Raw genomic sequence first — 14,524 nt, 5'->3', positions numbered from 1 at the left:
GAGGGCAGAAGGAGAAGGGGATGACAGAGGACGAGATGGTTGGACAGTGTTCTCGAAGCTACCAGCATGAGTTTGAACAAACTGTGGGAGGCAGTGGAAGACAGGAGTGCCTGTTGTGCTCTGGTCCATGGGGTCACAAAGAGTCGGACACGAATAAATGACTGAACAACAACAACAACAAAATGGGAGCAGGTCCACTGCTTTCAGGATGTCCACAAGTATCTGGTAGGCCGTTGTGGAAACAAAACGGCCTTGAGCCCCAGGGCTCACCTTATGTCCTCACTCATTACAGAATGGTATATTTCAAATTACCGGAGAAGGAGGATGTTGGAATATGCAGCGTTAGCAGGTCTGATCAAGATGATAGAACGTACAAAGAAGATTGGAAAATATTTGTAGATTACCCGTATTTTTCGCTCTATAACACGCACCAGACCATAACACGCACATAGTTTTTAGAGGAGGGAAACAAGAAAAAAAATATTCTAAACGAAATAGTGGATATATTATTTTTGTGGTTCATGCTGTGGCCACAGATATGTGATCTGACAGTGAGTTTGGAGTAGCCCAATGCAAAAATCCTGAGGATCCATGTGGCTCCATGCTTTGTAACCACGGAGGAGGGAAGGATGGGGAACCATGGATCCTCTGCTCACGACTGCAGCAGATCCCCCCCGCCACCCGCAGGCATTCGCTCCATAACACGCACAGACATTTTCCCTTACTTTCTAGGAGGAAAAAAGTGAGTGTTGTGGTGCAAAAAATACGGTATATTAAAAGTCAGTGTCGGCAGGTAAATGCGTTAGCAGGATTGGAGTAGATTCAGCGGTATAAGATAAAGTGAGGTTAAAATAAGATGAGAGGGGAAGGTATGGAATATTTAGCATATGCAGAGTAGATGGGTAACTGAAGACACCATGGAAGGAGGGGGAGGGAAATCAAGACTATTGGGAGTGTTTGGGTGGTTATTGTATAAATGTGAAATATGTAACAGAAAAGCAAATAAAATTTTTATATACAAAATGGTATCTTTGTGTGGGCCTGGTCTGACTGTGTAGCTTGGCTGATCTCACTTTCTCTTCCCAAGAAACTACTGGTTTGCAATAATTGGCCCATGGAAGAGGCGAAAAAGATCCAAGGGACATGTCTATCCTTTCCCCATGTTTCTATATCATATCCCATCGTGAAGCCATTCTGAGCTGCCCCCAAATAATGTCTTGTAGTGTGGAATACTACTGCATCCAACTTCCTGTCTCCCTAGAGAAAGGGGAATAGGAGACTAGGAAGGGTCTGGTGTCTTGTTTTGAGGAATATGAACTTTGAAAATTCCCGTACTGATCTGCAGCTCTTGGACTAATGTGTGGATTGGAACTTAGCTACCCACCAGAATCTACCTTCCGAATGTTTAAACCATCAAAACACAAATATAAATGCGTACTTTGAATGAAAAGTACACGTCTGCACCTCAAAACACCTATTTAAATCTGTCGACTTCAACTGGTCTCTTGTGAGGGCAACTTAAGTCAGATACCAGCCATTGAGACCATTCAGAACCATGAATATCCTGGAAGTTGAAAGAAACTTTTCCCTTCCACCAAGCACTTTGCAACTCAGAAGCTGGTGTGCATTTCTCTAAAAAAGAAATGAGCTGCTCGTACATTTTTAACCAAGACATTTGGAGGCCTGAGTGACCTTCATGTCAGAAAGTGAATGATGCCTTATTAAATGAGTTAATATTCACAATGACACAGACAAATCCCTCCTGATAAAAATCTCTTTTATAGCCGTGACCTTTCGGATACATCTTTCCTGGAAGTGTGGGAAATGGCTGCCACTGTCAACCACTCTGACGAAGGCCGCAGTTTCTCCCTCCCCTCCCCCCGCCTTACCTGTAATAACAATCTCTCATCCCCTATGACGGCAGCTTGATTCCAATCAATCACTTCGGAGAATGGCAGCTCCCATCCATTGCTGAGCATCACAGGAACACAGGCAGCCTGCGTAGGCAATCATTAAAATCAGGAAAATGGAAACAATTGCAGCAAAGGCACGCAGGCCCTTCCAAGGCCCCGTGGCAATGAAATTGCAGCCTATTCTGCAGAAATGGGACTTTAATAGAGAATTATGTTGAAAAGTATTGTGGGACCACTGCCATGCCACATTCTGAGGACCACTGAACCTTGGGTCTGGCAGGTCCACTACTGGAAGGCTCATATACTCAGACCACAGAGAGAGAGAGAGAGAGAGAGAGAGAGAGAGAGAGAGAGAGAGAGAGAAAGAGAGTGGGAAGCCCATCAAAAGAGTGGCCCTTGTTTATTCCCTCTAATGCCTGGCTACTTGCATGGGTACACACAGATTGGTACAGGCCCACTGGTACACCCCTGTGTGGGCTTGCTGTTGGGTCAGAAGGTTCAGCAAATGCAGAACACGGCAGCTACGTTGCTGCACGGGCCACCTTATTGCAATCATATTGCACCGGTTCTGGAGAGTTTGCCATGGCTACTGAGCCAAAGCGAAGGTGCTTATTATTTTTTAAAAAATAAAAAAATAGGATTTTTATATTAAAGATTTTCAAAACACGGAAAAGTACATGGCACCTCCACTTTCAATTCACAGAGCCTTTTTCACGGTTCATTTACACATAGTAAGAGACGCCTTTGTCATAGACATCTTGCACTTGGGGGAAAAGAGAGGGGAGAGAGAGAGAGAGAGATGGGGGTGTTGATCTTTCTGTCACACAGTGTTAGCGTAGGGGGTTGTGTCAGCATCATGCGGGTAGGTTCTTTGTGTGTGTATACACCCACCCACCCATTGAGAGAGGCTACGAGGGATGAAGGTGCTTTTGTTGTTATACATTGCCCTAATGACTTCAGGTCTAGATATCTGGAGGAAGGCCTGCACCCACAAAAGACCTTCCTGCATGTCGAGGTCCTCAGAAAAGGCTCTCCTGGTTTTACTGACCCCAGCTGAAGCACATTCCATGGCAACCCAGTGGGGAGGGCCTTCTCTGTGGTGGCACCCAGCCTACGGAATTCCATATCCTCTAAAGAAAGTGAGCCTAAACTCTGATGAGCTTTTGGTGCCTCCTTAAAACTCACCTGTTCACCCAGGCCCCTGCTGGCTATTAATTCCTAGCTTGGTTATATCAGTGATTAGAATTTTAGATTTTAATATATGGATTCCATTGTATTCTATTTATATCTCTCGGTAGCTCCAGCACCCTCAGAATGTGGGGAAATTCCAGCCGGGAAGAGACCTTTCCTGAAGCCCTTCTCCACAGGGCTGCTTCCAGCAACTTCATTTTACAGCTTCGCTCATATTCTCTATCTTGCACTTTGATGGTTCGGGCGTTTGGTTTTGTGGGATCCAAATTTGTAAATGCGGCATCTTTCCTTTGACGGCATGGCCTCCTGCACCTCCACTTGTGTGCCATGGTAACAGGCTCATTTCCTTTCCATTCACAACTGTGCCATTCACAACTGACCCTACCGTTTCCAGTGCCTGCTGTTTTGAAATCCTGGTGGATCAATGCGGGGTCAAGGACAGACGTCACCGCGGCAAAGCAGAACCCTCCTGACCCCAACCTTTTGCTGCAGAAATGCCCTTTATTTTTTAACAGTTATTTTCATGCCATTTTAACCCTGGGCGTGCTCTCCCCTGCAGATCGCTTCCCTGTCGCCTGCCTGTTCAAAATCCAACCTAATTGATGCCGTCACTTAAAACTTACTTAGTATGCAATGTGAAAACCCGGGCAGAATTTATAGGCAATTTTGTCTCAGCTGAATTAAAACAATGAGCTGTATTATTTATTTCCTCCTAACTTCCTGGTTGGATGAAGTCAGTGTTTCTCCAGGAATATAGATTCTCTCTCCCCAACCACCCAGCACACACTCTCCGAGTTCAGCAAACCCTCTTAGGCTAAGTTAGGGTTGCCAGACGCCCCCCAGTTCCCGGGGACAGTCCCCGGATTTACAAATCTGTCCCCGGACAAATTCCATCCCTGGAATGTCCCCAGATTTGCAACTCCATCCCCGGGAAACGTGGCAGCGGCAGCCTGGTAGCGCAGCTGGCTCTGGCTGGCTTCAGGAGCTGCTCACTACTCGCTGCTGCTACCACTGCCAAAGGTGAACCGGGGACGTCTGGTCTCCTGCCCCCTTGCCCCTTTGTTTTGAAAGATCGAGGGAGGCTCAGGAGTCGTGCGCGGATGGCTGTTGCCCAGGAGGGACACAAGGGGTGTGGTTTCTCTGCCAGGCAAGGTACAAAGCCCTTCTTTTGCACCCTGCAAAACATTGTGCAGGTTTTTTTTTTAAAAAAAAACTGGGCAATGGCTGCTCGCCCGCGACTCCTCTGAGCTGTCAAAACAAAGGGGGAAGGGGGCAGGAGATCAGGGACGGCTTGGGAGTCATGAGCCGGTGGCACGCCATTGCCCAGTTTTTTTTAAAAACTGTGTATTTGTTTCACAGGGTGCGAAAGAAGGGCTTTGCACCTTTATACAATATGCATTTGTGCTTGGGCCCAGGGTCTTTTGCCTCACCATCCCCACTACTGACTCAAAAAAATAAAAAATAAAAAAGTGTCCCCGGATTCACTGAAAAAAATCTGGTAACCATAGGCTAAGTCAACCCAGCTTTGGTGCGGGCAAAATAGCTGTCAACTGCTCCTGAAGTAGGAATGCTGGATTATGGACTATTAGGGAAATGAAATCTCCAATTCGCCTTCCTCTTGCCTGGCTATCAGGCAGCACAGAATTCCAGCTGACAGGAGTGCTAAACGGCTCTAAGTCTCCAGTCAAAGAGTTGATCTTACCTGCAGGGCCTCCAGGAACCTGAAGGATCCCAGCCTCCGGCCACGAGGGACGAGACAGAAAGTGGCATTGTGCAGCATTTCACGATAATCATACCTAACAGGAGACAGAGAGGGGGAAAATAATAAATTAACAATGAGCCTGGGAGTAACTGTGCATGCAAATGTGAACATCTGGTGCGGCACATCTGGTTAGACTCATCGCTGGACCAGCTCACATCTGCAAAGCTGGCATCGCATTAGGGGAGACACAACAGGAACAAAAGCAAAAAAGAGAAAGGAAAACAAATGTAGATGGCAATATGAAAGCAACTGAGTGAGCTGAATTGAGTCCCCGTCCTCAGTGCTGGATTTACATATAAGTTAAACAAGCTTAGGGCCCCACTCTCTGGGGGCCCCAAAAAAATTTAAAGAAAAGAAAAACACCTGGGTGTACATTTGCAAAATATAAGATAAAAAACAAATAAAATAAAAAAACAAATAAAATAAAACCTACCGGTACATACAGAAGCAGTGTTTTGTGTTGTGTACGTTCCTATGATGTAAGTAATGGGGCCCCGCTTGCTAGCCTGCTCCCTAAAATATCACTGGTTTGCTCATTTCTATATATAGTTAATGACAAACCTAGACAGCATCTTAAAATGCAGAGACATCACCTTGCCAGCATAGGTTTGTATAGTTAAAGCAACTGGTTTTCCCAGTAGTGATGTATGGAAGTGAGAGCTGGACTATAAAGAAGGCTGAGGAATGTTGGAGGGTGTGGGGTTTGCAGTGCAATGCCGTCACTGGTAAGAGATGTATAGAATAGGGGCGACTTTTAACAGAGGTTCAAGGAGACAGGGAGACTGAATGCAGGGAGAGAAAACATGAGAGAAAACAGAGATGGAGAAGAATTTGGTTTGGTCCACATTTTTAACTGAATGGCCCTCATTTTCACCTCCTGGGTTCGTACATCAATTTGAATGCATATTTTTTTTTGGAATTCACTTAAAATAATCATGGATTATTGTGGAAACAGTGTAGGCCAAACACATGGGAAAGTGACGTGTGTCAGAAATAGACGACCCATCTCACTAAAAGGGAACCTGGGCTTGGAATTTGTCCTGCTTTGCTGTTCTTTGTAAACGCGACAAACATTGCAAACATTGTCTATTTTTCTTGTCTTGGGATTTTCGGTTTCGCGTTGTAAACTACCCTTGGGAGAAGCTGGGATTAATATTATGTCTTCATATTAAACAACACAAAAAACATACAGCATATCTTTTGACTAAGCAGCAGAACAAAAACCATTTGTTGTTTGGAAAACGGTCTTGAGATGCATTTCTGAGCTCAACAGATGCTATTGCAATTTTTGTCGCTAGAATGATCTTGGGGTGAGGAAGACTGGCTCCGATTAATGTCGGATTGTTAGCATTTTTTAATAAATCTACGTTTGGAATATGTGATTAATGAATTGATTTAATGCACCCCATTAAGTCACTCATGCTTTCCATTCTGGAAAGACTGATGCAAAAGTTGCCCCACGAAGGCATCAATTTATTGTCACTGGAGAAAGAGGCTTGACAACCAATACAGCCAACCAAGAACAACCAGGCACCAATACAATCTCACCTTAATCAACCCAGTAAAGGATGAAAAATGGCTAGAAAGAGTCAGATTGTGTAACTGTGGGCCAGCAGGGGACAAATTAGCTGGGCTAGGGAGTGAGTAAGAGCAGTGTGTGTGTGTGTGTGTGTGTGTGTGTGTGTGTGTGTGTGTTGTGATGCAAGACTGGTTTGGAGAAGAAATTTTGGCAATTAAACACAGAGGACCAGTGACCGCCGTTTCACAAAATTAAAGCGTTTAGCTAGACCCTACTGCGTTCTTTCCAATTCCATCAATCATTTCAGAACCATTTACCAAAAACACACATCAAATCCCTAACAGTTTCAAGCCAGTTATTAGCTAATTGTGCTTTTGGCAAACCTGCAAATGGCTCTCAACTTGCCAGCCTGCTGGTTCCAGAGACAAAAAAGGATCAAGATTGAATCTCTCCTTGCCCCCCCCCCCCGCCCCACCTCACATCCCTTAAACACACACACATGCACCTTCCTTTTCTACAGAGATTTCTGTACTCTGCAAATAGTATAGTAAAATAGTAATTTTTTTACTTTGACAGTAAAATCCTGCAAAAACTTCACAATGTTAATAATCTCATTTAATCATAGCCTGCAGACACTGAATGTTTTAAAGGTATTCTCTCTCTCTCTCTCTCTCTCTCTCTCTCTCTCTCTCTGTGTGTGTGTGTGTGTGATACATCTATACTGTACATGGACATATGCATTTCTGCTTTTATATTTAGTCTCAAGAGGCTGTGAAGACTGCAGTAGTAAACTAATTTTCAGTTACAGGCCCCATCATTAGGAGAGTCCAATTTGCTGAAAGTAGTGTGTATAACTTGCATGGGAATAAACGTGGTTGTATGGGGAAAAGCGGGACGCAGGTGGCGCTGTGGGTTAAAGCCTCAGTGCCTAGGACTTGCCGATCGAAAGGTCGGCGGTTCGAATCCCTGCGGCGGGGTGCGCTCCCGCTGCTCGGTCCCAGCGCCTGCCAACCTAGCAGTTCGAAAGCACCTCCGGGTGCAAGTAGATAAATAGGGACCGCTTACTAGCGGGAAGGTAAACGTCGTTTCCGTGTGCAGCTCTGGCTCGCCAGATGCAGCTTTGTCACGCTGGCCACGTGACCCGGAAGTGTCTCCGGACAGCGCTGGCCCCTGGCCTCTTAAGTGAGATGGGCGCACAACCCCAGAGTCTGTCAAGACTGGCCCGTACGGGCAGGGGTACCTTTACCTTTACCTTTATGGGGAAAAGCCACTTGGAATGGATTAAGATTCTCTCCACCATGACCCAACTTGGGGGGGGGACCCCTTCTGTCGTGTTATTCCAAACTACAGAAGATGCAACTGATAGGCTGTATTAAAAAAGAGTAAAAACCTGGTATGTGTGCACCTAATTTCATCCCGTCTCCCTTTTTATATCACCTTTTAAAAAATCGACTTTTTCTTGAACCTTCTCCCTTAAGGTAAAGGTAAAGGAACCCCTGACCATAAGGTCCAGTCGTGACCGATTCTGGGGTTGCGGTGCTCATCTTGCTTTATTGGCTGAAGGAGCCGGCGTACAGCTTCTGGGTCATGTGGCCAGCATGACTAAGCCGCATCTGGCAAAACAGAGCAGCGCACGGAAACGCCGTTTACCTTCCCGCTGGAGAGGTACCTATTTATCTACTTGCACTTTGACGTGCTTTCGAACTGCTAGGTTGGCAGGAGCAGGGACCGATCAACGGGAGCTCACCCCGTCGCGGAGATTCAAACCGCCGACCTTCTGATCGGCAAGTCCTAGGCTCTGTGGTTTAACCCACAGCCCCACCTGTGTCCCTCTCTATCCTTCTCCCTTAGATTTAAACAAAACATTGTGACAAATTATAGCTGCAATGATGCACAGTTACGCTGATCCAATTCCAACCAGCCAACCAAATCCATATACAGTGTGTATGGAGAGAATTCTAGGAAGTCTACTATGAACAAGTGCCAACTGACTCCCAAAATATCTATATCTTAGAATCATAGCATTGTCGAGTTGGAAGGGACAACAAAGGTCATATTCCACCCCCTCCCCTGGATTTTTTTGCCCAAGGTGGGGCTCAAACATACGACCCTGAGATCAAATGTCTTATGCTCTGCTGACTGAGCTACCCCAGCTGCTGCATCTGTTCCTTTTAACAGCACTGAAATTTGCAGAAACCAGCAGGCGAGGCTTTTCCAGATGTGGTGAGTATCATACCATCTTCTCATGCCTACACATCTGGCTGCACTTGGAAGCACAGGAGCAAGGGCTAGTAAAAAAAAATGGCAGTAAAACACTGGAAAGGGACGGGCAGAAGCACGTTTGCAGGCAGGACGCTATTCTGTGTCACCAGGCTTATAAAACAGGGCAGCACGTACTCTGCACTGGAATAAAATTAAATCTACCCACCTAGGCATTCCAAATTCAGCACAACGGTAAAGCCAAATCCCACAATCTGCACAGGTTATGCAAACTGGGAGAATGCCAAATTGCTTTTATTTTGCAAACACTCTGCAACCTTTATGCATTTTCAGCAATTGTTGGGCAGCCACCCATCTAGTTTCTGAAGTTCCTCAAGCATATCTCCACAATCGTAAGGACTAGAAACTTGCCATAAAAATCGAAAAGAGAAGAAAGAAAGCAGAGCTATTTAGGAAACCAGACCCACATTTCGTACCACATTCTGCGTTCCTGAGGAATCACAGCATACATCCCACCCTGCTTATATCAGCAGGATAATTAACAACACCAATTTCTTTTTCTCTGCATGGACAGCAGATTGACCTTACAATTCAACAGCTTGCTTGGCACCATTCATGGGAGGAAAGCCACATTAAGAAGAGACAGTTAAAAAACCGAAGTTGCTATCTCCCCATTTCTAAGCACCAGCCTTTTTCTTCCCCTCAGTGTTTGTCGCACGATGGGAAAGTTTAACATGTACTAGAATAGCTTCCCCCTTTAGGGCTAATATATGCCAGTCCTATATTTCCCATCATTAATGTGCTAAAAATGTGAAAATCCAGTTAATGTTCTGGATAGCTACAAGCTCTGCAAAATGTCAGTTTTAGAGACGACATAAGAAAGAAAGTAATTCAAACTCTTAAAAAATAAAAAGCGGGCTAAGAAATGTGAATGTGGCAAATTTTCTATGCTGGGACATCTTTCCTCCCCTATAAACTCGTCTGCTACTGAGATGCAGAATCTGAGGTTTTCTATGCTGAGTCACGGAAAGTCTAACAACCTACCTCTACCCTTCAAACATGGATAGCCGTGTGAGATGATCAAAGAAGAGCATGATGGGAATATCTACACTTGCTATTGGTCCAAGCTGGGGAAGGCTTCATAGCTCATTGGTAGAGCTTTCACCTTGCACGCAAAACATCCCAGGGTTCAGTCTGACTTGTAACCGGCTCCCCCTTTGTATCAGGCATGTTAGAGAGATGGGAACACAATTTCCTCTCTTCCCAGGTCTCACTTCTCTTGTCCTATGTGACATGCTCTGGAGAAAAGGAGAAGTTGTGTTTCCCTTTCTCTGGCTGCGTTGGTGCAAACTGGGGTTCCCAAATCAACCACAATGACCAGTGGGATGGTAAGGAAAGGTTGGTTGTCTCTCTTTATAATGGGGCTTCCTGAAAGAAGAAGAAGAAGAAGAAGAAGAAGAAGAAGAAGAAGAAGAAGAAGAAGAAGAAGAAGAAGGGAAGAAGAAGAAGAAGAAGAATTTATTGAAGAAGAAGAAGAAGAAGAAGAAGAAGAATTGAAGAAGAAGAAGAAGAAGAAGAAGAAGAAGAAGAAGAAGAAGAAGAAGAAGAAGAATTTATTTATTTATACCCCGCCTATCTGGCTGGGTTTCCCCAGCCACTCTGGGCGGCTTCCAACAAAAGATTTAAAATACATTAAAACATCAGTTATTAAAAACTTCCCTAAACAGGGCTGCCTTCAGATGTCTTCTAAATGTCAGATAGTTGTTTATTTTTTGACATCTGATGGGTGGGCATTCCACAGGGTGGGCATCACTACCAAGAAGGCCCAACGCATAGGGCTCCTTCCTCTTCTCTCAGGACTCTTAAGAGAAGCACAGTCTCTGTCCACCCCACACCAGAGGAACGTGAGTGACACTATTGCTCCACTTCCTTCAGCATGGTCCATACTGGGATAGAGAACGGAGGGTCGCAGAAGGAGCTCCATACCTCTCTATCCGGCCCTCAAGACTCTACATAAGCCACACACTCTCCGGAGCCACTGCCCTCACTGCCTATGATTTGCCCCCATGAACTGAGCAGTTTGGGCTGGGATATGTCACTGAATTCTGAGTTACCTGGACTGAGGATAGGGAGAGGTGTGTGGGTACGTAGAAACCAGTCTTCTGTGTCCCTATTTGCGTGGAGGACTGGCTGGACAAGGAAGAGTGGGGGGCGCCGCTTGCCCAAGAGACCCCCAGGGATGACACCGAAGAAGAAGACTTAGATCATGGATCATTGGGGAAGGGACGAGCTGGGAGGTGCTAGAAGCAGGAGGTTAGAGCAATCAAGGGGAGTCAGAAGAAGGGTGCCCTTCCAGGACAGAGATGGAGGCATGAGAGTCTCAGTGTGAGCACAGACTCAAAGTCACAGGTTGCTCCTGGAACCCAGCAGCAGGACAGGCCCAGTCCTGCTGGGTCCCTTCCTCCCGTGACACCCTGCCAGAGGAGAGTCCGGCTGAGCATCCGACCAGGCAGGCCCAGAGGGTGAGACCACCCCCTCACCACAGTCTCCGTCTGCTTGGAGGGATCCAGAGGTAGAGGCTGGAGGGGGAAAGCAGGGGTCAGTTTCGTCTCCAGCTAGATCAGAGGAACTCTGTTGTGTTGTTACTTTCTGTGAATAACAGCTAGTCACATTACACGTCTCCAGTTATTTCCTGCCCTGTGGGTGGCCTGTAAGCTTGCCCGACAGCTCCTTGACACCTACTGTACCAAGGAAAACTTCACGTTTACAGTGGTACCTCGGGTTAAGAACTTAATTCGTTCTGGAGGTCCGTTCTTAACTGAAACTGTTCTTAATCTGAGGTACCACTTTAGCTAATGGGGTCTCCTGCTGCCTCCGCAGCGTGATGTCTGTTCTCATCCTGAAGCAAAGTTCTTAACCTGAGGTACTATTTCTGGGTTAGCGGAGTCATAGAATCATAGAATCATAGAGTTGGAAGAGACCACAAGGGCCATCGAGTCCAACCCCCTGCCAAGCAGGAAACACCATCAGAGCACTCCTGACATATGGTTGTCAAGCCTCTGCTTAAAGACCTCCAAAGAAGGAGACTCCACCACACTCCTTGGCAGCAAATTCAGGTCTGTAACCTGAAGTGTCTGTAACCTGAAGCGTCTGTAACCCGAGGTACCACTGTATAGGAATCGTCCCCTGTCCTAACTGGAGAAGTCTGAGACTGAACCTGGGAACGTCTTGCACACCAAACATTCGCTTTGCCACTGGTCTGCTGACCCTCCTCAAGAAAGCAGAAGAGCATAGCTAAAGGACGGGCAGTTGGCCACCTCTCCTTTACTTCCTTCAAGTGGAAAAACGGGCCTGGTTTGGTCCACCTGTATACCTATTGCCTCATCTCTATCTAGATCCGCTCGTGCTTGCAGACCTCACACAGCATTTTGGCAGCGGTTTCTATAGGTTAATTATGAATTGTGAGTAATTTGGGAATTCCAAAAGAGGAAAAAAAGAGAAAGAGTTGGCACCATGCGTGCGTTCACATCTTATTAAGAGCTGAATATCTTTAACAATATCCTACTTAGGAGCTGTCCCTGAAGGGACAGGAGATAGACAGTTGGTAACCTTTTAAGAGAAATGGATTAGTTCATTATATTAGACTTGGAAGGTGATCAAGGAAAATTTGAGGCCACTTTTGGAATACAATCACGATATGAAGGTAAAGTAGGGGCGGGGACTACCCAGAGACATTTTAATCAAATTATACAGCAATGGACTTAAGAAACTAATTGAGCAAGCCTTATGGCAAAATAAAATAAAACGGGGGGAATAAAAATCTGAGTCTGCTTTAATCAGGCAAATATCCAAGTGTTTTTTTGAACTTCTCGCCAGAAACATTAAAGAAGCACGCAGTGCAGTTCCTGCTGCGTTGACCCACTCAGTGAGACCCACTGAGCTCATTGAGGCGACTCCCTACTGAGTTTGCTTTAGGATTGCAACGGGAGACAGCTTTAAAGTCTGGGAGTACAGGCTCAGCACAAAACAAAATCAGTTTGCAAGGTGCATTTTCCACCAGAATAAATTCATTTTACATGGGGAGAAGGACTGGGGGTGGGTGGGTGTTTGTGTGCAGGGCCGGTTCATGGGAATGTTGAGGTTGGGACTCCAAGAAAGGCGAAGGGCCCGCTGAGCCCAAAGCCCAGGTAGATTAGAGGCAGCATGAGGGAACCGAAAACAACCATAGACACCTACCCTACCGAGTCATGCAAACCAGCCCAATGGATAACGCTTCTGCAGTCAAGCGCTGCCCCGTGTGGTGAACCACTGAACTGCAAGTAGCGGCTTGTCTCCGTCAGGAGTCATCTGGTGAACCAATCAAGTAAGAAGTATAAATGGGTCCCTTTCGCAGCACTGAGGCCTCCCTGAGGTTTTGTCAAGACATTGAGGAGAACCACGAGACAGAACACCTTTTCCTGCCAGGGAAAAAGGGGTGAGTAAAGATCTACATCAGGAACAAGGGAGGGGATAAAGATCTACATCGGGATCTGCTGATCCCTGGGGATTCTGTCACCTCATGGGTGGGCCGGCTCTGGGGAAAGGAGGTAGCTCACTGGTAGGGCATCCGCTCTACTTGCAGAAGGTCCCAGATCCCTGATATCTCTAGGGAGCATTGGGAGACACCCTGGAGAGCTACTGCCAATAGGTGTAGACAATACTGAACTAGATGGACCAATGATGTGGGTCAGTAGAAGGCAACACCATGTGTCCCCATGACTAGGCCCAAGCTTTGGCTTTTGTTCTACAGGTCTAGCTTTCCGATTCTGACTGCTCTTTGATTTTGACTTTACAGCTCCTGGTTCCTGGCTCCTAATTCAGTCCACCACACATAGTACAGCCCTGACAAGGTCACATGAGGAAGAAATAAATTGTAAAGGTGTCCACTCTGCCTTTTGACTTGTGCACCTGAGCACCAGCTATCCACCCTCTGCCCCAACAGACCAGGGCAAAAGCACCCAAGAACACTTACTCCTAAACATAGGACTTTACAGAGCAATGGAGAATAATAATAATAATAATAATAATAATAATAATAATAATACGAGAGCAGAAATTTAATTTTAGGAGCTTGACTTAGCACGAAGGATGAGCTATCAGTCTGACACACATACCCCCCTTCCATCTGTGAAAAGCTTCTTGAATGTGTGAAGTGGTTATGCAAACGGCAACCTTTCACCAAGGTCCCTTTGTAGGAACCTGAATCACAGCCTCTTAACAGAGCAAAAATGCATCAACAGCCAGCCTGGTAGCAGATTGTGGGATAACAAGCATCTAAGAGGTTCCATTTGGACAGAGATGTTTTGTCTGTTGCATGAAAGATTCAAATGCTCCCACCCACCTCGGCTCTTATTACATCTAGCTGAAAATCTAAACACTGGCGTGCAATTTCTGAAATATCCCAATTACCAGTAATTTTTATGCTGAAAAAGTGCTCTCTCTTAGCTGGATCTAGGCAAAAGTGTGAAGTGTGAGAATCTCAGGTCCACACGTCTTATGCAGTGGGGAATCAAGGGCAGAGTGGCATCTTGTATGCTGATTTACGTCAGGGGTAACCTAACATGGTGTTCTCCCCAAACAGTTGGACTATAGGTCCCATTATCCTTGATCACTGACAATGCTGTCTGGGGCTGATGGGAGTTGGAAGCAGTGTTAGAAATTAGCCAGGTGCCAGGTGCATTTTGCGACTGGTGCAGGTCCAATGATGACCATGTGGACATCTCTGGATGCAAGGTTGATGACTGACATCTCTACTCCCCCCCCCCAAGTAAGCAGAAGAGCTTATTTATTGCATTTATATCCCCCCTTTTTCTCCCAGGAGTCCATGGTTCACCCCCCTCCTCAGTTATTCCCTACAACGACCCGGTGAGGTAGGTTAAG

The 14,524-nt window shown here is 46.0% G+C and overlaps 1 protein-coding gene across 1 annotated transcript in view; it reads right to left on the bottom strand.

Annotated features, from left to right (window-relative positions):
• The window catches only part of EXT1 (exostosin glycosyltransferase 1), a 264,890-nt gene that overhangs the window by 32,421 nt on the left and 217,945 nt on the right, over positions 1 to 14,524 (bottom strand). Inside the window, exons 2-3 of the mRNA XM_083749144.1 lie at positions 4,807 to 4,900; positions 1,890 to 1,997 (exon numbers count right to left, since the gene is read on the bottom strand). Of these exons, the coding sequence (XP_083605270.1) occupies positions 1,890 to 1,997; positions 4,807 to 4,900 (202 nt within the window). The remainder of the gene's footprint in view (positions 1 to 1,889; positions 1,998 to 4,806; positions 4,901 to 14,524) is intronic.

The sequence above is a fragment of the Podarcis gaigeae genome (genome assembly GCF_964106915.1).
Source record: "Podarcis gaigeae genome assembly, chromosome: 7".
NCBI lineage: Eukaryota > Metazoa > Chordata > Lepidosauria > Squamata > Lacertidae > Podarcis > Podarcis gaigeae.
This window is presented reverse-complemented; position numbering and strand designations above follow the sequence as displayed.